The sequence below is a fragment of the Manis pentadactyla genome, chromosome 15, assembly GCF_030020395.1.
Source record: "Manis pentadactyla isolate mManPen7 chromosome 15, mManPen7.hap1, whole genome shotgun sequence".
NCBI lineage: Eukaryota > Metazoa > Chordata > Mammalia > Pholidota > Manidae > Manis > Manis pentadactyla.
Window position 1 is genome coordinate 59806488 of NC_080033.1, and position 24982 is coordinate 59831469.

A 24982-nucleotide genomic window follows, 5' to 3' on the forward strand; every position below is an offset into this window, starting at 1 on the left:
TTCGGGAGCCCAGGATCTGTTTGCTGGGCTCATTTCTCAAGCTGTAGACCCAGGTGGCTCAGGCCCGCAGCCCATCCGAGAGCATGAGTAGAAGGAAGGAAGGGGACTCGTTCAGCATACTCAGAATCTACGATGAGCAGGAGGAGAGGAGGAGTGTGCTGGAAAATGCTGGCATTTCCTTCCAACCTGAGCCTCAAGTGCAGCCCCAGCCAGAGGGAGCAAGCAGGGTGCACCAGCAGCCCGCGGGTTCCCCGAGGCAGCGAGGCCCGGTTTATCAGGAGATGAGCACCGTGACTCCCCAGCAGTGGGCGCTGCAGGCCTTAGACAAGTCCACGCTCCAGGCCAGTTGGCTGTCTGAGGTGGAACCGGGAGAAGAGGCTGAGTTGGGCCCCAGGTGGGTCTTGCTTGAGCAAGACTGGTGGGGGTGGTGCACAGTCCTGGGGCGAGGGCCGCACAATGAGCTCTCCATTTCATGTGCTGTCTCCTCCCTCTCCTTGCCACTCCTCTCCATGTGTCCTAGCCTCCTGCCAGGACCCAAGTTTGGTAAGTCCCAGCTGGGACAGGGTGCGTGGGGCGGGTGGTGACCCAAGCCTGGGCCTGAGATGGGGGACAAGGTAGGAGGCCTGGGGTGGGGGGAGCAGCCTGCTCCCTGCCTGCATCCTGTGACCATGTTGCTGCCGGATGCCCTGTCCGCAAGTGGGTGGGCATTATGTTTCCCTGTAGGCCAGCCTTGCCCTTCGCCTCCTCGTCATGAAGATATCTGGGCATTCCTCAGAGCAGTTGTAAGTGTCTTGTTTTTTTAACTTGAGATCTTTCCCTTCCCCACTACCCCCAAACAAGAAGCTGGTAGGAAGAACATGAGAGCGTGTGACGTGTCCACACTCTCCTTCTCTCTCCTGTGGGTGATGGGCGGCCTGCACCTCCCTGCTTCTTTGAACTAGACCGCCCTCCTTCCCCCGCCCGGTGTGTGGGGTCTTCAGCTCGGTGTCACGTCTCCTAGAACTGCATCCTGGGGGGCTCTGAGGCTGCTCTGCTCTCATTGCTAGCCCTCAGACTGTCCAGTGTGACCCTATTTATCAAGGAGGTGCCCTGGTGGGCACCATCTAGGCTGGTGCAGAAAGATGGCAGTGGTTGGGGGACCTCGCCCAAGGATGCAGTTCTGCAGGGTAGGGGTGGGAGTGGAGGGCAACTGGTGGATGAATGGTTAGTTGGTCAGAGGACAGGGGCAGGCTGTCCCAGTGGGTGGTGGTCTTTCTTGGCACCCACCTTCTCCTGTCCCCAGCCTTCTGTGCCAGGTGTGGTCAGTCAGAGTACCCCACGTGAGTCCTGGAAAGTTGGCAGCCTCCACCACGGAAAGAAAGTCTATGCTGTAGCCATCAGCAGCTCGACTCACCATGTGTACACCTGTGGCCACGGCTTTATCAAAGTGTGGGATAAGTGTGCTTGGCATGCCTGGGACAGGCCCCCTCAGGCCCAGCTGAACTTGCAGGTGAGAGCTGCTCAAGAAGGGCTTGGTGAACCCAAATGTGAGACGGAGCCTGTGCCGCGAGGAGATGACAGGGAATGTAAACTGTTCCTGCAGGATCATCAGAACTGCATCCTCACCTGCAAGCTGTTCCCGGATGAGCAGCACCTGATCACTGGGGGTCTTTCCCGGACCCTGACTCTTTGGGATCTGGCACCCACCCCCCGCATCAGGGCCCAGCTGGCCTCCACGGGCCTCATGTGCTATTCTCTGGCTATCTCCTCCAATGCCCAGATCTGTTTGGCATGTTTCAAAGGATTTGTTGAGATTTGGGATTTGCAGAACCAGATCTTGATCAGGTATGACCCCGGGGAGGGCTTGATGGTGAGGCCTTTGGGAAAGGCCATGTCCCCTTCTGGCCCTCACTTTCCCTTCTGTGCAGGAGGACTAGGTGAGTCAGCACAGAGAATATATCTGGGGTCCTCTGGGCTTCCTGGGCCTGAAACTTGTGGGGTCCAACCAATGCATGAACCTTTGAGTTGTTTTCCTATCAGGAGGCACCAAGTCCCCACATATGGGTCTCGATGTGTGGACATCGCAGGCAATAAGTTCTGGACAGGAGGTGAAGATGCCAGCTTGTATTCCTGGGACCTGAGGACCTACCAGAAGTTGCAGGAACAGTATTTACAGCATGAGGTGCCTGGCCAGCCACTGTGGGCTGAATACCATCCGCAGTCACTGGGAACGGGGGTGCCCGTGGGAGTGGGTCTGAGTTTGCAGAGGGGGCACAGGTGGGAGTGTTCGCAGCTCTGAGTGGTGCCTCCAAACCTTCTGACAGATCCTCAGCATTGCCCATGACCCCAGTGAGGAGTACCTGTTAGTGGGCTTGAGCACAAGTGACATCGTGATGCTGCACACACACCGGAGGGAGAAGTTCAAGGCTGTCGTACATAAATACATCCACCACCACAACCTCAAGTTTGCCTCCTCCGGTGAGTGAGAAGCCAGGTGTGGCTTCTGGGCATTCAGTCTGCTCACCTGTAGTCTGGGCCCAACCTGGCTTCAGGCTGATTTCCCCTCGCTACCCCATGCCGGCCAGCCATACCTACCTCCTCCTGCCCAGGGCAGAGGAGCCACCTTCCCTGCCCTTCTCCACACGCCCCTCCCCTTTCCTGCTTCTCTCTGTAATGATGGCTTCTTGCATGGCTTGTGGACAGGCGGACAGAGAGGTAGGAGGCCCCAACTGATTGTCCCTTTGTGCTGTGATACAGTGATGTGGTGTGTGGCAGGAGGGTGGGGGCAGGTGAGAGGATGGTTTGGGTCTTGTCTCTGATTGTTATGGATGGGGAAACTGAGGCAGAGAAAGAGTCGCCCTCTCCCTAGTCTAGTCAGGAACAGAGCTGGGACTAGAACACAGGCTCGGTCTCTCACCTCTCCACCTGTCTTTCCTTTGCCAGGAAGCTATTTCGTGACCACAATGGACGAGTCGATCCACTGCTTAGCAGCACCTTCTCTACAAAGATTGTTTCAGGTACCGGGAGCAGGGATGTGCCACCCAGGCACCTGGAACTTATAGCCCCAGGTCCCGGTTGGTCGGGTCCCAGAGACAGTGCTAGAAAGTATGCCTGAGAGGGCATCTGGGGCCATTTAATAGTCCAGGGGGAATGGGGACTCTAGGTCCTGGGAACTCACGGCCTCCACCTTGAACCTGAGACCTGATGCTATCACCAAACAGCCTCAGGTGTACGCTGAGCCTTGAAACTGCTCTAAGGGAAGCCTTCCTCTGCGGCCATGCCCAGCCATGCTCACAGTCTCTCTGTGGCCTCTCTCCCTTAGATAGAGGAATCTACAGAAATCCTGTGTTGTGATGTGTCTTCCAACAACCAGTATCTGGTCACGGGCTCCAAGAACAGTGCCTCAGTTTACCAGCTCTTGTACTGAGACATGTGTGCCATGGGCCTGCTGGTGAAAACCCAGAGGAGGCGAGTGTGCTGGGGAGATGACCGTGGTGCTGGACAGTGCTGACACCTCCTACACCCCTGCCTTACCCTCCGTGACTGGTTGTCTGTCCATCCTTCTCCCTGCCAACATGCACACCTAGCCTGCACTTCCCAAGTTTTTATTATATGGTTTAGGGAATTCTCCTTTGTTCTGCCAGATTTTTTTCCACCACTGATTTCTGGGTTTTGGTGGAGAAACTTGCCTTTATAATTAATAAAAGAGAAACGCAAAAACCAAAGTGACCTAGGTATGAATATGAGGTCAGTTCTTTCAAAAGACATTCATTGTGATGGATTACTTATACCATCATTCAGCCAGTTCCAGGGTAGGGAAGGAATTTTAGACCAGCTTAGTTGTTTATAACTTTTTTGGGGTCAGGGCATTCTTGGAATCTAAAGAAAGCTCAAGAAGAAATGTCTATACCTATACAAACTTTCAGGTTGTCTCAGGGAGTTAGTAAACCAACAGTGCCTAACTCCTGGCCCAGGAGCTCCAGGAACTGGTCTGACCGTATCCCGAAGGACACACCCTCCTTCCAGCTCCCACCTCACATCCTTTGCCTTATCGAGTCTTTTGAAGTCCCGATCCTAATTCTGCATTTGGTGCTAGTCAAAAGCTGCCCATCCCTGTCTCAGGGCAGCTACCCCATATTTGAGGATGTGATGATCGACTATTTTGTCTGGCTTCCAGGCTGAAAGAGCCCCAGCTCCTGAGATCAAGCCATAAGCCTGCTTTCCAGTCCTCTTCCGACCTGCCTCTTCTTTGCTTGGTGCTGGCATGGCTGGGACAGCTAGCTGCTTGCTAAAGTTTGTAGCTTAGAGTTGACACTGGGAAGAGGCTGCAAAGCCTAAGACCAAGCAAGCCATCCTTTGCATAGAGATATTGTCAGGTAGCTCGTTCTTGTCAATGGATCATGTGTGAAGAATGGGTCTTATTTCTGGGCCAAGGCTAAAGCAGTAGGGGTGTCCCCTCCAGCTTCTCTGTCCTGTCTACCAGCTCAAGGCAAATTATGTGGAGGCCCTAGGGAACTGCAGAACCAGGAGGTAGAAGCATCTTGTGTCCACAAATCAAACATGGAGAAAAGCTGCCTGCTTTGGACTATTGCGTGGAAGAGACGTAAACTTGCATTCAATAGACATTTTGGAGTCTATTTGTTACTATAGCTGTGGAAAACCAAACTTTTTATTTAAAGGGCTAGGTAGTAAATCTTTTAGGTGTTGCCATATGATTTTCGCTCCAGTTAACTGCCATTTGTAGCATGAAATCAGCCATAGGCAATACACAAATGAACAAGTGTGACTGTGTGCCAGTAAAATTTTATTTATAAAAACAGGCATTGGTATACTTGAAACCAATATAATATTGTATATCAACTATACTTCAAAAATATATATATTAAAACAAAACAAAACAGGTAGTGGGCTGAAATTTGGTCTGCTAGCTGTAGTTTGTAGACCCCTGCTGTAGCTGGTATGCCTGAAAATAGACTCCAAAATTTATAACAAGTGTCCATTGATGGATGAATGGATAAATGTGGCTTTATATAGTATATGTATATATATATTTGGAATATTATTCAGCTTTTAAAAGGAAGGAAATTCTGACACTGCTACATCATGAATGAACCTTGAAAACATTCTGCTAAGTGAAACAAGCCAGCCACAAAAGCATGAATACTGTGGTTTCATTCATGAGGTATTTAAATCATTCATAGAGACAGGACAGTAGAATCATGGTTAGGGGTTGAGGGGAGAGGGAAATGAAAGGTGGTTGTCTGATGGGTTCAGTTTCAGTTTTGCAAGATCAAAAAAGTTCTGGAGGCAGATGGTGGTGATGGTTGCACAACAATGTGGATGTACTGAATGCCACTAAGCTGTACACTTCAGAATGGTTAAGACAGTAAATTTTTTGTTTTTAATTTTTTAAATTTTGGTATCATTAATATGTAGTTACGTGAGCACGAGCAGCATTGTGGTTACTAGATTCCCCCCATTATCAAGTCCCCACCATATACCCCATTACAGTCACTGTCCATCAGTGTAGGAAGACGCTATAGAGTCACTATTTGTGTTCTCTGTGCTATACTGCCTTCCCTGTGCCCCCTCTACATTATGTGTGCTAATCGTAATGCCCCTTATTCCCCTTATCGCTCCCTTATGGATGGTAAATTTTGTAAAATGTATTTCACACAATTAGAAAAAGAGCTAGGGAATTAAAAAGACCAAATTCAAAATAGTTGTAATCTCTGAGGAGGAAGGTAGAGAAATTGGATCATAAAGGGGTAAAAAGGGAGCTTCAACTTTATCTGCAACAATTATTTCTTCAAAAATGAAGTTCATCAAAATAAAAAATGAGTGCTTTAAGGAACATTATCACAAAGGTCAACAGCTCACAGAAGGGGAGAAAACATTTGCAAGTTACATTTCTGATAAGGGGGTTATATTCAAAATGCATAAAGAATTCTGACAACTTAACAATAAAAAGAAATACTCATTTTAAAAAGGGCAAAGGATTTGAATAGCTGTTTTTCCAAAAAAGATAGACAAATGGCCAATTAGCACATGAAAGGATACTCAGCATCATCAGGGAAATACAAATCAAGATCTCAGTGAGGTATCACTTCACAGCTGCTAGGATGCCAGAATAAAAAAGACAGACAGTGACAAGTGTTGGTGAGAAGATACTGGAACCCCCATACATTGCTGGTTGGATTGTAAAATGATGCAGCCACTTTGAAAAAACTGTTTGGTAGCTCTTCAAATGTAAAGGACAGAGTTATCACATGACCCAGCAATTCTACTCCTAGGTACATGTCCAAGAGATGTGAAAACAAAGCACTTAATTTGAGAGGGTAATAATTGGGAGTGATTAAGCAGAACTGTAAAAATTTCCTTGAAGGTAAAAATCCCAGTTAATAGTCTTGATAAGTCAGGGAGTAGTGTAATTTCTAGGCTACTAAAAGAATATTAAACAAGGGTACTGCTTCCAAACTGATAGAGGGAAAATACTGGAACAACAGCATATAATAATATTAAATATTTATAATTATTATATATTTAATAACATTTAGTTATATTATTAACTACTAATATTTTTAATTGATAGTAATCAATTATTACTGTAAATACAATTATGTAAGAAGAATAATAAATCAATCCAAAAGCAAAGAAAGGAAAGAAAAGCAACAAAGAACAGGCAGAACAAAAAGGAAAACCTTATTAAAATGGTAGATTTAACTCTAAGTACATCAGTAATTACATTAAATGTAAACAGTAAATATTCCTATTAGTCTGTAGAGATTATGACTTAAGAAAATCTCAAGTGTATGTGTTTAAAAGAGACATATTAAAACATAAGGATACAGAAAGTATGAAAAAAATAGAGATACTTTATGTACACACTAAATCAACGCAAGCTGATGATATTACAATAATACTAGACCACGTGTATTCCAAAAATTAAAAGCAATATTTGTAATAAAGATGAACACAAGTGTTGAATTCAGGTTAAATTCACCGGGAAGATACAAGAATTCTGTTTTATGCATTAACATAACCTGTAAAGAAAAATTGACAAATCTATCTCAGTAACTAGTGGTTCAAACAAAAATAAGTAAGAATATGGAAGATTTTTTTTAAAAGCATAGATTTGAATAACATGATTAGAAAACTTAGTACAATGCATACAACAGCTACAGAATACATTTTTTTCCACAGAAACTTAAGAGGACTTAATTCTTGTACACTATATTCTTTGACCAGGAGGTAATTAAAATAGAAATGAATAATAAAAAGACTAGAAATTTTCCTATTTTGGAAATTAAGAAATAATATTTATAAGTAATTAATAGAGATGCAATCACAACATAATTGGAAGCTATTATAAATCAAATAACCAAAACTTGGAAGATTCAGCCAAAGCGATGGTTACATCTTGGCTGTTCCTGGGTGATATTGGAGCCTGCGATTTTCACAGATGCTAAAAAGGGGATGGAACCACTACTGTAACGCCGCGACCATTTTCCCGCAGTAGCGCCAGCACTGTGGGTTTTCTCATTCACAGGTTTTACTCATGGGAGAGGGGTCAAAGGTCTCTCCTGTAGCTCCACCGGTTGCCTTTTTGTTAGGACTGGGGTTGAAGATCCACCCATTCACTGGGGTAGTCCTCCAGCAGTGCCCGCTGGGGACATGCGTACCTGCGCCGCCATCCCTTTACCTGCTCGGCCCTGAATAGTCATTGCTCAGCAAAACAGCCGTGCCCTCTCTGAGGCTCGAACTCAGGATCTTCAGATTATGAGACTGACGCGCTGCCCACTGCGCCAAGAGGGCCCCTGGAGGACGCATTTTCCTTATCACTAAAAGGAAAGTTCCCGCAGCCCCTAGCGCCGCCGGAGCCACCACCGGAGGGGAAGTGGGGGCTATCTTGGCGGGTACTCGGCTTTCCGCGGGCCCCAGGCCACCGGCCCGTGGGGCGGCGTGGAGAAGAAGGGTCGGCCTCCGGGAGAGGCGCCTTCCCGGAGCGCACGGAGCGTAGCCGTGCAGACCCAGGCCCGGCCGCCGCGGGTTTCCGGAAAGGGGTCTCCGGGGAGGGCGCGCCGCGTGGGGCTGGGAAGGGCGAGCTGGAGCCGGCGGGCCGGAAACGCGGGGCCCGGCGGGGGCGCAGGCTCCGAGGGCGGCTCGAGGGCGGCCTCGCGGGTGCGCTCGGGAGCTCCGGGACCGCGGCGAGGCTTCGGAGGAGGGGCCGGGGCGGCGCGGAGGCGAAGCACACGGAGGAGGCGGTGCGAGGGGAGCTTGTCAGCCTGAGGGTGATCGTCGCGTGAGCGGGCTGGGGACGAGGCGGGAATCGGCGCCGCGGGGTGGACGCAGGTTGGACGGCGACACCCCGCGGGCGCCCCCGAGCAAGGGGTGGTTAGGACCCCGGGAGCGGGGGTTGGGGCAGCGGAGCGGAGCTCGGAGGGGTGAGGGACGTGGGGAAATCTCCAGGCCTGGTGGATTGCAGTGGGGGCGAGGGGGGAGACGGAAGAGAAGATTCTGGAAGACCCTTGGATGTGAATTAAGTAGGAAGATGGAGGGAGGAAACCGTGGCTACCTTGGACTTGTCAGCTTGTTTGTTTATTGAACCCCGTGTTTTAGTTTTCTCTTTCAAATAATTTTGCTTCCTTCTTATGCTTACGGGCATCTCACATTGAAAGGCAGAGAGAGGGGGAGCGCCATTCCCTCTGCGCCAGGTTTTAAATTGTGTTGTTAAAAGAATGCAGGGTGGATGGGCACACATATTGTCACTGAAAACCGGACCTTGTCGAATCACAAAACAAAATGACAAGGTTTTGAGGAAAGGAAAGGAATAGTTTATTAATTTGCCAGCAAGCGAAGGAGTGGCAGGCTCGTGCCTTAAAAAAACCACTCTCCCCACTGAAGCACAAGCAGTTAGGGCTTTTGAAGGGGAAATGGAGGGAGAGAGGCTGTGGTGTTCAAGACCACAGACCCATAAAGTGAGCAGATTGCGAGGATCCAAGCAGACATTCCTTGCGCCCATTCAATTGCTTTTTGATTTTCTTACCAGTTCCTCTGTTAGGCAGAAAAAAACATGAGTGGGCGGAGGGAGAATAAGGCTAGTAAAGCTCCCTAAATGGGACTCAAAGAATTAGCCAGATAAAACCAGAGAGCCAGAAAAGACTCCCAGAGTCAACACCCTTTGCAGTGTGAGTTGCAATCCATACGCTCTCAATTTGGGCTGATCTTGAGACTTGCCCTAGCCAGTGCACCGAGATAGGGCAGAGACATGAGACAAGCATGGCAATTAGTTTTCCTAAAAATGCTGAGATGTGAATAACAGTGGGAACAAGAGGACTTACCCTGAGGCTAAGAGCAGAGAGTTGGGGGCTTAGATTCCTAACATTCTTAGGTAATCAGCCACCGTCTTACTTTAAGGCAAGGCAGGCAGTCTTAACTGAGTGTTCCCAGTACTTGGGAATAGCCGCTATTTTAGGAAAGAACAAAAGTTTGTCCTATAGAATTACCCAGAGGACTAGCTATAGATAATGACATACTGTCTCTCACTAGAGAGAGACATCATGAGACCGCCTAAAAAGCCTCCCCCGCCAACCCTTTAACTTTGTCCCATTCTTGAAACTCCTTTAAAGATAGAATCCCAGCTTTTGGGTGCACCTCTTCTTTGAGGTGGCCCACACTCCCCCTTCTTTGAGTGTGCATCTTTTTACTTTAAATAAACCTCTCACGGCTCAATTTACTGCATTTTCTCTGTGCTCTTCCAGTGGTAAGTGTCTGTTACTTTGCTGTTTCAGTCTATTCTGTAGGCTTAAACACAAACCATCACTCTGTCTCCCACCTCAGATTAGTAGGGAGGGGCTGCTGAGAGCTCGGATTTGGGTTTGCAAATTACCGTCGCCTGGGTGACCGCCATAGAGCTGAAGCTCTCCGTGGAGCTCTTCAGTAACCCGCCTGAAAATCGCCTGCCTTTGCCTTTGGGAAGTTCCCAGAACATAATCTCACTCCATCCAGCGCTCTGAGGCTCCCCCAAATCCTGGGGTGGTAGGGGCTTAGTTCCAACGTCATGCAGATCTAAGCGGACACTGGATGCCAGGTGACGCTGGCCTTAAGAGTTGGTAGGGGAGGTGCCCTATGCCTAGAAGTTCAGTGAACTTTCCTTATCTCCCAGTTCTTCCTCACTCTCTGCTGCCTGCAAGGCAGGTGCTATTCCTTGCTGCCCTCACTTGAACGAATTCCTTCCTCACCTTGTACTCTGACTTCCCTGCCTTTCTGAACCGACTTCCTCCCCAACACCTCAGTGCCCTGGGACGGGATATTTTACGTTCTGCAAAATCAGCTTTCTGCATTCTCTCTGACCCTAAGATTCAGAAAATAGGGAGAACAAAGAGAAACTGCCACCTGTTAATGGTTACAAGGTTTTGGGGGCTACATGAGTTTATTTTTCAGTTAATGTTAGTGTTGAATTTTAAGCCCAGGGATTTAATTCAGATTTTCTGTTACAATATGAACATCTCTAAGAAGGCAATCCTTCCTTACTCCTTAGGGAAATTTCTGCTGCCAAGGCCAGAAGGAATGGCTACCGGGGATTCATTGCCCCATCCCATTTCCCCAGTGGTTACTGTGGGGCAGGATGACTACCTTAGACTTGCCACCTTATTCATTCTCTCAGTGCTCGTGTAGTTCTTGTTTTTACTATAATAACAATGTATTTCCTATCTGGTAGAATGAACCCCTTCCCCCCACCTGCCCCTTTCAGGGTTTTGGTGCTCAGTTGGAAACAGGTTTCAGGCCATCTCTTGTACACTTGTTCACATGAATTCCCTCTTTCTTCGATTCCTGGGGCCATTGGTGACTGTCGCACAGTCTGTTCTCAATTGTCCCCTGTGTGTCCGTCCTGTTTCCTTCACTGACTGGGCACTCTGTGATCCAGGGACAGGATCTGAGCCACCCCTGGGCACACCACATTCAGAAGAATGAGCTGAGAGGCTGCTGCTTCTCCTCTACCTCTTTCCCCCATTAACAAAATTAAAGTCCTGTGTGAGAGGCAGGAGTCTGGGTCCCAGCAAACTGCAAATTAGAGCTGGTGGGCACCCGTAGAGGGCATAATCCAGGGCCTCGACGTGTCTGTTTCAGTTTCTAAGGCTGTTTTCCACAAAAGCCCACAGTGTGAACCACAGGAACACAAAAGGTCTCTTACTGACTTTGACAGGCTGGGGTGGCTGTCAAAAGGCCTTGGAGGCTGAGAAGAGGTGGGTTTCCTAAAAGGTCTCTTAGTGGTTGAGTGGCAGATTCAGGGTAAAGATCCAGCTGCCTGGACCCGCCATCCTGTGCCCCATCCTGGCTCCCTTTCCTTGGAGCCCTAAACTTATCATCAGGACAGACCCCCTGGCAAGGTCCCTGGGGGCCTGGGGTCAGTCTGGCACTGCCCTCCAACCCCCCACCCCAGGAATTCTGCCCCAAGAACGGAGGCAAGCCCTGAGGGCAGAGGGGCAGTGACCCCAGCAGGGAGGGGTTCTGGGGCCAAGCCCGGAGGTTCATGAAGGAATGGTGGTACCAGGCCATCTCCACCTTCTCTGGCTGGATGGAGTGCAGGTTGATCATAGATGCTACAGAGTGACCAGGGCAACTTTGTCCTAGGAATTTTTATAAGCACTTTTTGTTATGTCCGGTCCCACTTCCAACCTTGAATGGCTCCCAGTTTTCGACGGGGGAATATTCCTCCATGCACTGTCCCACGGAATCGTCCTGAGCCTTCCTGCTACGAGCCTGTGCTCTCGACTCCTTCTCTCCATCCACACGTGCAGGTCCTGCCACCACTGCCCAGGGGGTCCACGTCCCTCCTTCCCACCTCCTCTTGCCTAACAACGCAGCATGAATGTGCTCCTTCCTCTGAACTTGCAGAGAGACTTCTCGGTATGACTCCTTGTCACCTTTTCTCCTTCCTTGGGATGATTTCTCTTTCTTAAGGACAAAGGATGGTTTAGACTTTGCTGAATCCCCTGCATAAGAAATGTTTCCTAGTTGTTGAATTCTCATGTCCAAAGAGTGGACATACTTGTGCCAGATTCAGGAAATCAAACATTTGTTGGCAGGGTCAAGGTATGAGGCTGGGAGAGTCACAGGAATCCCAGGAGACATGGACTTGGCCACAACGGGGGGCTGTGTCAGGAGAGGTGGGTAGATTCTTGAGGAGGACGGCCACTGGGACCCAAAGGACGGAGAGGGGAACAGGAGGCAGCTGGGACAAGGGACGCGTTGGGAGGGACACTGGCTGTGTCCTTTGCCTCCTCCAGAGATGCTCCTCCTGTCTCTTCACATCTGTCTACCTCTAGTTCCTCTTCAGAGCTCACCATGCTTGCCATTAAAAAGACCCCGATCCATTTTCTTCCTTGATCCTAGCTTGCTGCACTCACCTCCCTCAAATCTTTGGCTTATTGTGCTTCCTAGGTTTTCTGCCTCAGTCAAGAAACTCCACGGAGGTTGGGATTGTGTCTTGTCATTTCCACTCCCCAAAATACTGGACCCAGTGGCTGGCCCTCAGGAAGCCATCAACAGCTGCTGCTGAGCAGACATATTCAGGGAGGCAGTAAAAGAGAAATTGTGTCTTGTGCATGATGGGTATGACTTCCCCATTGACAGGGATCCTGGGGGTCACCCTAGGGGGCCTAGAGAGAAAGGGGAAACTCTCTGGGAATGGTAGGCTCTGAACCCAAACCTTAGCTTTCCTAGACAGGGGCCACAAGATATTGGAGAGGCTGACCTAAGTGTTCATTCAGCAATTAGACAGCAGGGGGCGCTGCGGCCCCACCTAGATTCCTACTTCTGGAGCCCTAGTCCTCTCCCTCCTGATAGGAATGCTGACCCCGTGGCAGGATGCCCACAAGCGGAACTGCAGCAGCTCAGTCCTAGGGCAGCCGGCTGGCTCCTCTTCAGCTGGGTGCAGGGGTGGGAAGGAGGCTCTTACCCTCACAGCCTGCTCTCTGTGGGATGAGAAGACGGCCTGATGATGCCACTGGATGTCACTGGCTCGCAAATGTCCTGTGGCTTGGGCCTAGAGCGTACCTACCTCATCACTGACTGGGTGGGCTTCCATTGCCCCCCTCTGGGCCTGTTTCTCCCCCATCAAATGGCGGGGTTCATCCCTTCCAGGCTGTTCTAGGATGCAGAGCATCCTCCAGTCATCCTGGGCTGTGGTGCTGCTTTGTGGCCTCAAATATTGTCCTTAGGAGACCAGAGTCATGGACCTCAACCTTCTTCCACTGTGGGGACTCATTAAGCTGGGTATTTCCTTCCCCAAAGCCACCCATGCGCAATTGGGGGGTGAGATATATTCAGTCAAGGAGAGAGCTGGGGCCCTTTAAGAGATGAGCCCAAACAGGCAGGGCTCAGATGTGGGCAGCCGATGCCTTCTCTGTAAGCTGTCAGAACCTGGCAGAGAGGACATGTTGAATCTGGCTACAGTGTTCCCTATCAATAAGAAATACCCAGAGAAGTGACGCCCTGATGACTCACAGCGCTTGTCCCAGAGGTGGGGTGGGGTGACAGGCACAGCACAGTGGTGGGGCAGGGAGCTTAGCTTTAAAGTTATGTTTACTCATTAAAAAAAATTGGTCTGGTTCACATAATGGCAAATGGGTAACATCTGTTAAATCTGGTTGACTTGTTTTCTGAAACCAAAACTTTACATTAGAGTGCGTGTATTTGCAAACTCAGAAAAATGTGCCTCTGGAGACAGTTTGCTTGAATGCAGTCTCTTGATTGCCTCAGGCCTCCAGGGATGTGACGGTGCAGGGCTGGGTGGCTCTCCACGGGGGACGGTGATCAGACTGAGGGGTGACCACCGGGAACTGAGGACAGAGGAGCTGCCCTGGGCGTGAATGTCAAGCCTGGGAGACAATCCCAGCCGGAGGAGGAAAGCGAGGTTGGTCCCCGCAACACCTGCTGGCCGGCCAGCCCGCCTGGCGCACAAGCAGCCTCCTTCTGTGAAACAAAGCAGAGCCAGACTGAGGGAACCGGAGAGGTTTCATGGAGGCAACGCAAGGGAACGTCAGGGGCTCACCCGTCCTCATTAGCTTGCGGGGCGCAGAGAGGCGCCGGCGGGCCCCTGCGTGGGCAGGGTTGGCGTCCGTAACTGCACAGGCGGCGAGCTGGCGTGCTCGGCCCGGGAACGGGCTGCGGGGGCCGCTGTCCGGCTGGAGACGAGGAGCTGACCCCGCTGGGAGGCTGCCGGCCCCGGCGGAGGCGTCCGAGCCGCGCCTGCGGGAGCACCTGGCGCCTGCAGGGAGTCCGGCCGCGGCCCTGGGCGCCACCGCGCCGCCGGCGGGGAGCTGCCTCCGCCCGCTGCCAGGGGCTGGGTGCGCGTGCACGCGGCGGCCGGGGAGCCGCGGTCCCCAGGAGGGCGGGGCGGGCGGCGAGGCGGAGGGTGTGAGTCCCATGGAAAGCCTACTGGAGGCGGAGCGCCCCCATCCCAGGGGTCTCCGAGCCGGGAATGCCCCCCAGGCGATGGCCGTGGCGCCGCCACTTGGGGGCTGTTCACCTTGAGAAAGTTACCTGTCCCCCAATCCCCTTCGCTGTCAGATGGCGATCATAGCAGTCCCGAGTGATCCGATGGCTGGGAGGTTTACATGAGGTAGTATGTGCCCACGTTTCTTTGAATCGCGGTTTCCTAAATTTAGAAGAAAAAATGCTGGACCACTCCCTGAAAAGCATACCTGACTTTACCATCCTTGGGTGCCTGGCGTTGGCCTGGGTATTCATTTGCAGGCACCAGGGATTGGTGAGCCACTCCTTCTGAAACTGCAAAGCCTTGTGTGTGTGGGGGGTGTGTGTGTGTATAAATTTTTCCCTAGGGTCAGTTTACAGATTGAGATGCTCAGAGGGGTCTTGACTTAAGCCTGGGTGCCTAGGGGAGTTCAAGTGCCTTTATTCCAGATGGGAGTTTCTCAGCCTAGGCACTGCTGACGTTTGGGGCCAGAGGATTCTTTGTCATGGGGGCTGTGCTGTGCACGTAGGGTAATTAACAGCACCCCTGGCTCTTCCGTGAGATGCCCATAGCATCCCCTCCAACTGGCAATCAAAGGTGTTTTCAAACATTGCCAGATGTTCCCTGCTAGGGGAGAGGGACACAAAATCTCTGGTTGAGATCCACTGCTTTGCAAAGTTCCCTGTTTGGCATGAGCCCTCGGTAAGTGGCTATTATTTGCTGTGTTGAAGTTCAGCAAGATGAGATGCTGACCGTTGGTGGTCTCTGCTGCTCTCTGTGCACTGCCTAGAGGGTCCGATGAAATCCCGGCAAAGGGTTTTTCAAAGTTGATGGGCCACAGACTTTGTAAAGCCTAGCTCCATGTGACGCAGGCTGTTCCTTCCTAACCCTGTCTGGGCAGCTGGACCAAGTGGAACTTAGTTTTCATTGTATTTCTTTTTACTCAAACCTAAAATATTTTCAGAGCATTAAATGCAGCATAAATTGCACAGTCCTTTGCTATTAATTAAAACCTAAGCTACAAATAAACAGTTAATTCTATGGGGAACAAGGTCTTGAGGTAAATTTTGTGGTGAATACATTTTTTTTTTAACCACAAACTTCAGAATTGGTAGATCCTCATTCAGGGGACAGACCACATAAGGGTTTTAGGGAAAAGACCCAGTAGGAAACAGATGTGGAAGAAGAATTGGGAGCATTTGAGGTCCCTACTATTTAGGAGGTGGTCTCAGTGTAGCCCTGCACTTGGGGCCTTCATGCTCGTGCATCTTGCATATGATGAGGGTCTTGCCCACCCCCCCACCCCTTCTTAATCCACAGATGAATCAGGTTCAGCTGCCCTCTTGCTAAACTCCTTATGTACCTGCTCTAACATCGCCCCAGGAATTCCAAATGACTCCAAGTTGTGTGGCTGTCCAGGGCGAAGAATGTTCCTCCAGACTTTGGAAGCTTTTTCCTGAATGCTGACGGAGCTTGCTTCCGGGCAGTCCTTCAGTTGTGGGTTTACCAGCACGCTAGTCCCTCATTGCTGGGCTGAGATGCCTGGCAGCAGGCAGGAGGAATGAGCTATGGAAATGCTCTGGGTGACGGGTTGTCTTAGACTAAGGGAACCAGATAGCTCTGCAGTGACCCCAGGTGTGAGAATCAGCATGGAGTTGAGCTCTTCAAGGGGCATGTCAGTAGGGTTGAGTGTGGCCATTTGAGTCCCCTTTGCAGTCATGCAGACCTGGACTGTCATCTGCACAGCTAGTCCTGTGAACTCGATAATTAGGATCCCAGTTAGCACCGTGTGACAGCACGGCTGCGCCATGACAGAGGCGGCACATGCTGAGACATCCCAAGTTGGCTAAGGTGAGTGCATCACGGCAGTGCTGCTGGCTGCCTTACAGGCCAGTGAGCTGGCTCTCTGCAGAGCGAATGTGGCTGTTGTCACGGGAGTCAGGATGCCTCATGATGTAGATCAAGTTGATGTTGGAAATTCGGTTTCCCATTTGATTGCAGTGGCCATCATGCTGAGGTATCAGGTTTGAAGTTAATTGCAAATGGCACCTTTAAGAGTCCGTCTCTTCAGTCCAATGATTGTGGTATAGATTGTCATAACAGCGTGGAGTCCTTTCATTCACTATGTAGAGAGCAGGGCCCATGGTGGAATATGTCCAGTCTCCCCAGGTGGGGCCATGTTCTCAGGATTCTCGTTTGGAAGATCCAGGGAGGATCACTGAGGAAGGTGACTGGGCTGGCCCTGGACTCGCTGCCTTTGTGGGAGCTGAATTCGGTCATCTTTGACATTATGACACAGTGGCTCTTTGGAGCCTACCTGCGAAAGTGAAGGGCTTCAGCAAAGCACAGACAGGAGGTCAGGAGAGACCCCAGTTGTGCCTTTGTCAGCAGGCACAGCCCCCAGGCTAGGCTGAGCTCCTCCAGGGATGGATGAGGAGGACCTTGCGGTTGGCTCGCTGTTAACGGTGGGAAGAAATGGTTTGGGGCATGGTCTTTATTGTGGTCAGACAGTTTTTAAAACCACAAACCTCAGATAATTTCCTGCATTTATTCTCTTGGGCAAAAGGAAGTTCTTGGGGGAAGCATGAATTGCATTTGCTCCGTAGGTCTGAGGGAAGGTGGAAGGACCGGAAGTCCTGGGTGGGGCAGTGCTGTTCGTGGTGGGCTAGGTGCCTAAGCCTTGGTGTGAGCATGGAACTCACGGCCATGACAGCTGGCCTGTGACAGCCAGCTCTTTATAAGAGAAGGGTTTCCTGCATCTATTGGAGGGACTCGAGCTGTACCAGCTGGGAGGCCTGCCAGCTGACCCCCAGGAACTGGTGTCATGGCGTCCAGACCAGTTCGGGCGCCTTTGGCAAGAAAAGGAACACCCCCACAGGTTGGCTTTTTATTGGTGCTGGAAACAAGATTTCACCTGTTTTGGATTTGGGCCGGAGGAACTCTCTAGCTGTGAGAGCGTCTTCCATGAAGTTTCTGGTGCTTGCTTCTTGGAGCTGTTTGGAGGGACCTGAGGTGTTGAAGAATCTCTCTCTTTCTTGATGCATTTATCCTAAAATATATCTCAAGTTGGCAGTTCCTACCTTCTTGATGGTAAGAGCTCTTTCAACATCCTGTGCCATAAATTCGCATTCATGGCTTTCTTGTTTAGAATGCAAATGAACATTTTATAGGACCTTTCTTGTTTTTCTAATTTTTTCTCCTGCTCTTGGGTTTTCTGCCGGTTCATTTTCACTTCCTCAAGCAGCTTCTGCTCTTTATCCTTCCTGATCGGCTGTCTGTGCACCTATGTGACTTGCTGACGACGGTGGTCATTAAGGCCTGCCCACTTTTGCCTTCATTGTCCAGGTAAGCACTGCCCTCAGGCGACCCCTCATCCTGACCTCATTGACCAAAGGCAAGGAGCACTGGCTCTTCACTGCCTTCCTTGCTTCCACCTCTTGCTCGCTGGACACACTGTCTCACACGGGACTGGAAGGCTGCATCTTTTTCAAACTACTCTTTCTTCCTGCCTAGCTTGCATCACCGAGCCGCGACTTGCTGCTGAGCGCCTTCTGATGGCTTCTGTGATGCCCTTCTGGAGCTTTCCGTAGAGCCCTTGTTTTCCCCGCCATGGCATAGTGAGGCCTCCTCTCCTTTTGGAAGGGAAGGAGGCTGTCTGTTTTTAACCACTGTGGACAGTATTTTCTCCTGATCTCTTCATGGTTTGACTGGGCAGACTGCATATTTTCTCATCCTGGGATTCACCTGCTTTCTGCCTCGTGGCACATTGGATGCTGGGGGCTGGGGTGTGAGGTGTGGCTCGTGGACCAGGAAGCTGGGGTATTTACCCATCAACTCCAGTCTCTCCCTGGTTGAGGGATGCTCTGACGGTGTTAGCTCTCCACAACTTGTGGCCCCCCCTGGCCTTTTTAGAACCATTTCTTTTCCCCTTTATACTTTTGCCCGTGGCTCTTCAACTTCCTACCAAGTAACCCAGCTGTGGTTTCAGCTGCTTAGTCTTTGATTAAATAAATGTCTGTCTTCTGAGGGGTGTCTCCTGACTTTAGGGGTTCTCGTGAAACCAGAGGCTGAGAAAAGTGACACTGGGCGGGAGTCGTCAGCAGCAGCCCCTTCCTCAGGACTCACAAAGGCCGCCTTTGGGGCAAGGCGAGGAGCGTCTCTGCTGTGTGCTGTGCCTCTGGGACAGCTGGCACCGTCAGCCTCTCCGTTCCATGCACTGGCAGCAGTCCCTGGGGGGGGCGCTGGCCTGTCCATGAAGCAGGGGCTTTTGTGATTTAGGGTGTAGTTTTGTGGCCAGGAAGTATTCTTCAGACTTTTACTTTGGTTTTTAAAGTTAACATTCAGAAACCTTGAAATCTTGCATTTCCTTAAAGTTTAAGTTCTGTTTGCAACTTCTGCTCTAACAAGTTTTAGCAATCCCTTTTAAGGGGACTTCGTGAGATTCTGGGTCCTGCTGGGAGCAGTTAGTGATGAGGGCCTGCCCCCCCACCCCCCTCAAGACAAGCTAGCACGTCACAGGCTGGGCTGGTGGTTGGCAAGCTCATCCTCTCTCCCTCCACACTGAGGGGAGGGGGGCTGGCTTCAGGGACGGGCACCTGTGCAGTCACACAGGGCCCTATGCGTGGTTTAATGCTCTGCTGTCATCGTCTTGAAATTGTAAACTGTTTGGAGGAGGCCCTGCATTCTCTTTTAGCCTGGGCCCTGCAGGTCATTTACCTGGATAGTCCTGACAAGGGGCAGTTACAGACCAGAGAGTGTCCCTGAAATGTTACTGAGGAGGAGGGGGCAGAGGGAGCAGCTCCCTGGAGGAGGAGCTGAGGAAAGAGGCGGGGGTTCAGGGGTTGTGCAGGATGGGTGCAGAGGGAAGGGAGGGGACCACCTTCAGTTCAGCGGGATGAATGGGGTCAGAGATTCAGCGTTTTGCACGGGACTCAAGAAAGCAAGAACGTTGACCTGCTTACTTGCCCTCTGGAATTTTTGCCATCTCATCAGCCTGGGAGCCTTTTGCAGAACTTTTCTCGGTTGCTGGCCCTCCGGTGTGGATTCCTCGTGTTTCTGCTGGGTTCCATCCCCCACCTGCCCCCACCCTGGTGCTCCAACTCACACACCTTACAACTGTCCCCTCAAGAGGATGACAGCCTGCTTGGCCCCACCAGCCACTTCTGCCACTTCCTCATTAGGGACGTGCTTCCCACCCGGAGCACTGCCCCCTGTATCCCTGCCGTTGAACTGGCCCTGTGGTCACGTAGGTGGTCTGTGCAAGGTCCATATGCCTGCCCGGCCTCTGCGGTATCTGCCAGCCCCGCCCCTTCCCCGTCTGGGAGCTGCCGCCTCCGACCTGCCCCTGCATAGTGTGCTGGAGATGACCCTGTGGGATGAGGCATCTCCAGGGAGACGGTGATGCCCGGAGCCCAGGGCAAGGTCTGCGTATGCTGTCAGCTTGTCCCGGGCTGCTGTAGCTGGGTGGGGAGCCCGTGGCTATTTTTCTTTGGGAGAGGGTGTGGGGGACCCTCCAGTGCAAGGGGTGAATTGAAACACACTCTTCAGTTTGGGGCAGATCATTATTAATGGTCTATGCAAGGCCCCTTTCTTGTTTCAGCCCTTTGAACAGGATTCCACCCCCCACATTTCCCTCGCCATCTTTCGGCCTTTTTACGCTCTAACAAAGCATTGCTGCTGTCTTGTGTGTGAGCACTTTTAACTCACAGAGGTGGTGTCGTTAAGCTGTTTGTTTCCTTTCTCACTCAACACTGCGGTTTTAAGATATGATCTTCCCCTTTACACTATTAAAATTTACTGAGATTACCCAGAGAGCTTTTGTTTATGCAGGTTAAAACTATCGATGTTTGCCACATGAGAAACCCACATGGGGATATTTAAAAATATTTGTTTATGGAGTCATTTGAAAGCAGCCACGATGAACACGCTGCATGTTAACATAAATGACATTTCAGCATTATTATGAAAATAGTTCTGACCCTGCAAACTCCCTGTCCTACAGTAAAGTGTCAGTTTGTTCCAGAAAGTGAAAGGGCGCTCTGAAGGGCAAAGTTTGGAAAGTGAGTTTTATTCATATTACCTTATCATTACCTGCCTCTGGAAAGAAGCAATGAAATATATGATATTTTAGCAAACTTAGCTCAGGTTTGATGAGTTTGCCTTCTTGGTTTCCTGATTAAATACCATTGCGTACAGTAGAGAAGGTTATTTTAGATGGCAGAGATTCTGTGTTTTACCATTTTTGGCACTTTATGTTGAATTTGCCGTGTCCTAGGGTAGATTATTTTAAAACACAAAGAACAAAAACACCTCATTTATGAACAAGTTCTACATATACTTGTCTGTTTATCTTATTTCACAATCCATGCCTACATAGGCTTTTTACAAGAAAATTAAGATACCACTCACCTTTCCAGAGAGTAAGGTCAATAGATTTTAGTGTATTATTAGGTTGTGCAACCATTACCACTATCGAATTCTACCTAGGCTCAGGTAGAATTAATTCCTAATTTAAAAACAAAACCCTCTACCCATCAGTAGTCATTCCTTACACCCTCCCCACACTCTCAATCCCTGTCCACCATTAATCTACTTTTGGTCTCAGTGAATTTGCCTATTCTGGACTCTTCATTGTAAATGGAATTATACAATATGTGACCTTTTTTTGTCTGGCTTCTTTTACTGAGCATAATGTTTTTGAGGTTCGTCCATGATGTATCAGTACTTTATTCCATTTTGTTTGTGGGTGATTAATATTCAATTGTATGATACACCACATTTTATTTACCAATCAGTTTATGGGCATTTGGTGTTTCCACTTTTTTGTCATGAATGCTGCTGCTGTGAACATTTGTGTGCAAGTGTTTATGTGGACATATGTCTTTGACACTCTTGGGTCTGTCTACTTTTAAATGTCACTTCATTAAATGGGCAACCAATGATCATTTCTCAGGCACCCATGATCATATTACATGTCCAAATCTCTTCTGACAACTCTAGATTTTGCCTTCCCAAGTAACTTAATACATATAGAAAAAAAAAGGAAAGGGAATGTCAGGCTATCTTTTACACCTGCATTGATCTATGAGATTTCCCAGAAGAGCTCTAGAAAATCACAAAGGTTTGTTTTTGCATCTTACTAAAAGAAAGATGCTAGAAGTAACTAAGCTTGTTTGATGCATTTTGGTATTTACTATTTGTTTGATGCAATCTGATTATCATAAGATTTGCACGAGAATAGCTGTCAGATCAGAGGACACGTCTAGCCTTCCTGAGGTTAAGCTCATATGACTGAAATGTTAATGTAAGTATTTTAGAAATTGCAGGTTTTGTGGGAAGTTCCTGGCGGGTTGTCAATGTCCTCACTGCACATATGCTTTTACCCTCAGGGGAAGTGTACATCTAGCGTCTTATGAGATAGTTCCGTACTGGACCCTGGTGGAGAAGTCTGCTCTCCTCCATTCGGATGTTATGGGTTGGAGTAATAGATTAACCCCAGCTGTGAAGTCTCTGTCATCTTGCAGATGTGTTTGCTCAGACGCTGCCTGAAGGCTCTGCTCTAAGCAGCAGCAGCTTGTGTCTTCAGTGAGCAGGGACAGTCTAGAGCCTCGTGAAAAATGGGTGTCCCAGGTACTTCAAACCGTCCATACTTGGAAGAATAGACTCCTGGGTGGGTGCAGGGCTCTGAGCTGACGTCACTTAGGCAGCTCTCAGACTATATCCATGGACCAAGTCAGGGCTCTCAGGACTCTGGTCGAGACGCGACAGTGTAATGGAAGCAGACTGCCAATCCCAGGTCCGGCAGAACAGGAGTGAATTACAGAGGACTGCAAGAGGTGGTGTGGGAACCACATCATTATTTAGACTATTGGTAATGTGGTTTTGGTGCTCCATTTTCTGGCTATGTGGAGCAGTCTTTTCTGTAACCCACAATTTAGTAGATTCTGCTTTTGCAAATGGAAACAAAACATTGAAAACTGGCACTTGGTTGTCACTGGTGTGCAGTGCTACGTCACTGTGGTCCTAATTTGAGTCTCTCTAATAGCTGATGGTGTCAGTCACCTTTTAGGGGTCTGTCTGCCACTCACATATGCTCTTCAGTGACATGTCTGGGGTATGATTTTGAAGGACAGTTGCAGCCATCCATTCCAAGCTTCCCATTCGACAGATGGGAAACTTGAGACCTAGAAAGGGGGTGTCTGGCCACGTTCTGCCAGCAGACTGTGGCCTCCGATTGGAAACAAAGGACGGGGGAAGGAGGGCTAAGTGTCCTGAGCCAGGCTTCTGGGCAGCTTCCAGGGACCTCATCTCCTCGGCATCTCCCCTGTTTCTGCCAGGATCAGTGTGTGCAGGTCAGCTCCTGAGTAAATTGTCCCCTTGGGGTGTCTGGCCAGGGTTAGAGGACTCATCTGTGCAGGAGGAGGCAGTGCACTAGCTGAGCATCTTCTCTGAAAGGCAAGTAGGACTTCCCAAATTTGGAACCCACAGCGTCCCTGTGAGTCCTGGGGCAGCCACAGAATGCCCAGCTGGAAGTAGGGGAAGCCCGTGGTATATCAACTCCAGCACCCACAGTAAATATCGTCCCCAGAGCTGCCATTTAGTGGTACTGTGTGCCAGGCGCTGTGTAAATTATGTATGCAATTGGGGTTGTCTCAGTCCTCACGGAAGTGCTCTGGGCAAGTTAGTTCTCACAGTTCATAAGGTGGCAGGAACAGATACTAAGTCAGTGGGACTAGGTTTTTGCCTGTTTATTCACTTCATGCTGTTCCTGCAACTGAGTACCACAAACTTGGTGGCTTAAAACAACACAAGTTTATTATCTTGCAGCTCTGGAGGCCAGAAGTCCAGATGGGCTGGAATGAAGGTATCAGCAGGGCTGTGGGGCTTCTGCAGGCTCTGAGGGAGACTCTATTTTCCTGCCTTTCCTGGTTTCTAGGTGTTTCCCGCTTCCATCTCAATGGCTGGCTGAGAATTTCCCACCCTGCATCGTCCTCTCACTCTTTGCCTCCCTCTTTCACATCTAAGGATCCTTGTGGTTAGTTTGACCACCCAGATAATCAGGGCTAATCTCCCTGAAGTCAGCTGATGAGCAGCCTTAATCCCCCTTTGCCACATGTGGGGATTAGGCCGCAGATGTGTTTAGGGGCTGTTATTCTGGGGAGCTGAGGGGTTAGGTTCGGGGTCTGGAAGGCATGGCCGCCCTAGCCGCGTGGGTTGGGCAGGTGTGGGCTGGAACTGCAGTGTGAGCACGCTGCCCTCAGGGACCCTCGTCCTAGATAGGGGAGCACCCTCATCAGGTCACGTGGTCACAGCGCTGTGGAGAAAAATCCTGCTGGGGACGGCTGCGGAGTGCAGCGGGTGTGGTGGGCCTTGGTCTGATCAGGGTGGGCCCCCTGAGAAGGGGACACTTGAGTCAAGACCGGAAGGAGATGGGGAAGGGAGGAGCCACACAGCAGCCTGGGAAGGAAGTGAGGCCCGAAGGCCTCCGTGGCCCCAGGGCCCTGGAAGGGTTGGTCCTGTCTGTTTCTTGAGCCTTATTTCTCCCACTCCCTCTGAGCTTCAAGCCCTCCTGAGTGACCTGCAGTTCCCCCAAATGAGCCTGGCCATGTCTGGCTTTGTTGCCACTGTTCACGCTATTTTTTTTTTCTACCAGGAATTCACACCCCAGAAATTCACTCCACCTGTGTCTAGGTCTCGGGGTCTCTTCCTATGCTTTTTTCTGACCCACCATTTCCCACATGGAGTGGACAGGAGATGCCCTTGCAGGATACCCAGGGATGGCAGGGGAATGGGCAGGAGGAAGTGCCGCAGGGCCTCACGGGAGCTCCTCGATGGCTCCCCTCTCTCTGTTTCTGTCTCCCTCCTCCCCTGAGTTTTCCTCTGCATGTTTTCTCTGGTGCTGTGACTGGCTTCCTCTCCCAGGCTCCCGGTTTCTGCATGTCCGAGCGTCAGTTTGGGCTTGGTTTTGGATTGCCGTGGCGCCACCTCCTGCCCCGAAAGCCGTCTTACCACCCAGCCTTGATGCCACACAGACTCTCACTGGCCCTGCTTGGCCAAGATGTCCACTCCTGGCCAGCCAGATGTGGGCAGATGGATGGAGACCAGGTGCTCCCTGGGCTGCACGTCTAGGGCGTAAACAGGATGGATTCTCTCAGAAAGGGGTGTGGCTTATGCCTGATCCAGGTATACCCACCCCTTGGTGGTTTTGTGCTCCAGATGGCTTCCTGCTTATCACGTAGAGGGACATTTCACTGGACCAGCTCGTATTTGAGTCCTAGCTCTGCCACTTAGAGGAGTTGTACCACCTTGAACAAGTTAATGTCTTTGAGCTTTAGTTTCATCTGAAAATAGTATCCACAACATAGGATTGTTGTGGGATTAAATGAGGTAATGTCAAAGTGTATTATGTAGACAAAATATAAAATGATAGCATAATTTTAAAAAATCAGGTATCTTTCTATTCTAGGATCTCAAAGAGCTCTGTGGACCCCAAAGGCCAAGCTGGCCCTACAACAAGGGCACCCA

At 50.1% G+C, this 24982-nt stretch overlaps 1 protein-coding gene and 1 non-coding gene across 2 annotated transcripts; one reads left to right on the forward strand and one right to left on the reverse strand.

Annotated features, from left to right (window-relative positions):
- Positions 1-3682, forward strand: TLE7 (TLE family member 7). Its single transcript, XM_036926971.2, has 9 exons — positions 1-394; positions 521-543; positions 724-782; positions 1283-1489; positions 1583-1824; positions 2020-2161; positions 2304-2457; positions 2923-2996; positions 3302-3682. Exons 1-9 carry the CDS (start codon positions 84-86, stop codon positions 3404-3406), a joined length of 1317 nt encoding a protein of 438 aa, XP_036782866.1. The 5' UTR covers positions 1-83; the 3' UTR covers positions 3407-3682.
- Positions 3683-7721: 4039 nt separating this feature from the next.
- TRNAM-CAU (transfer RNA methionine (anticodon CAU)) lies at positions 7722-7794 on the reverse strand. The gene has a single exon. It is a non-coding gene; the product is annotated as a tRNA-Met (tRNA).
- Between the last annotated feature and the right edge of the window lie 17188 nt (positions 7795-24982).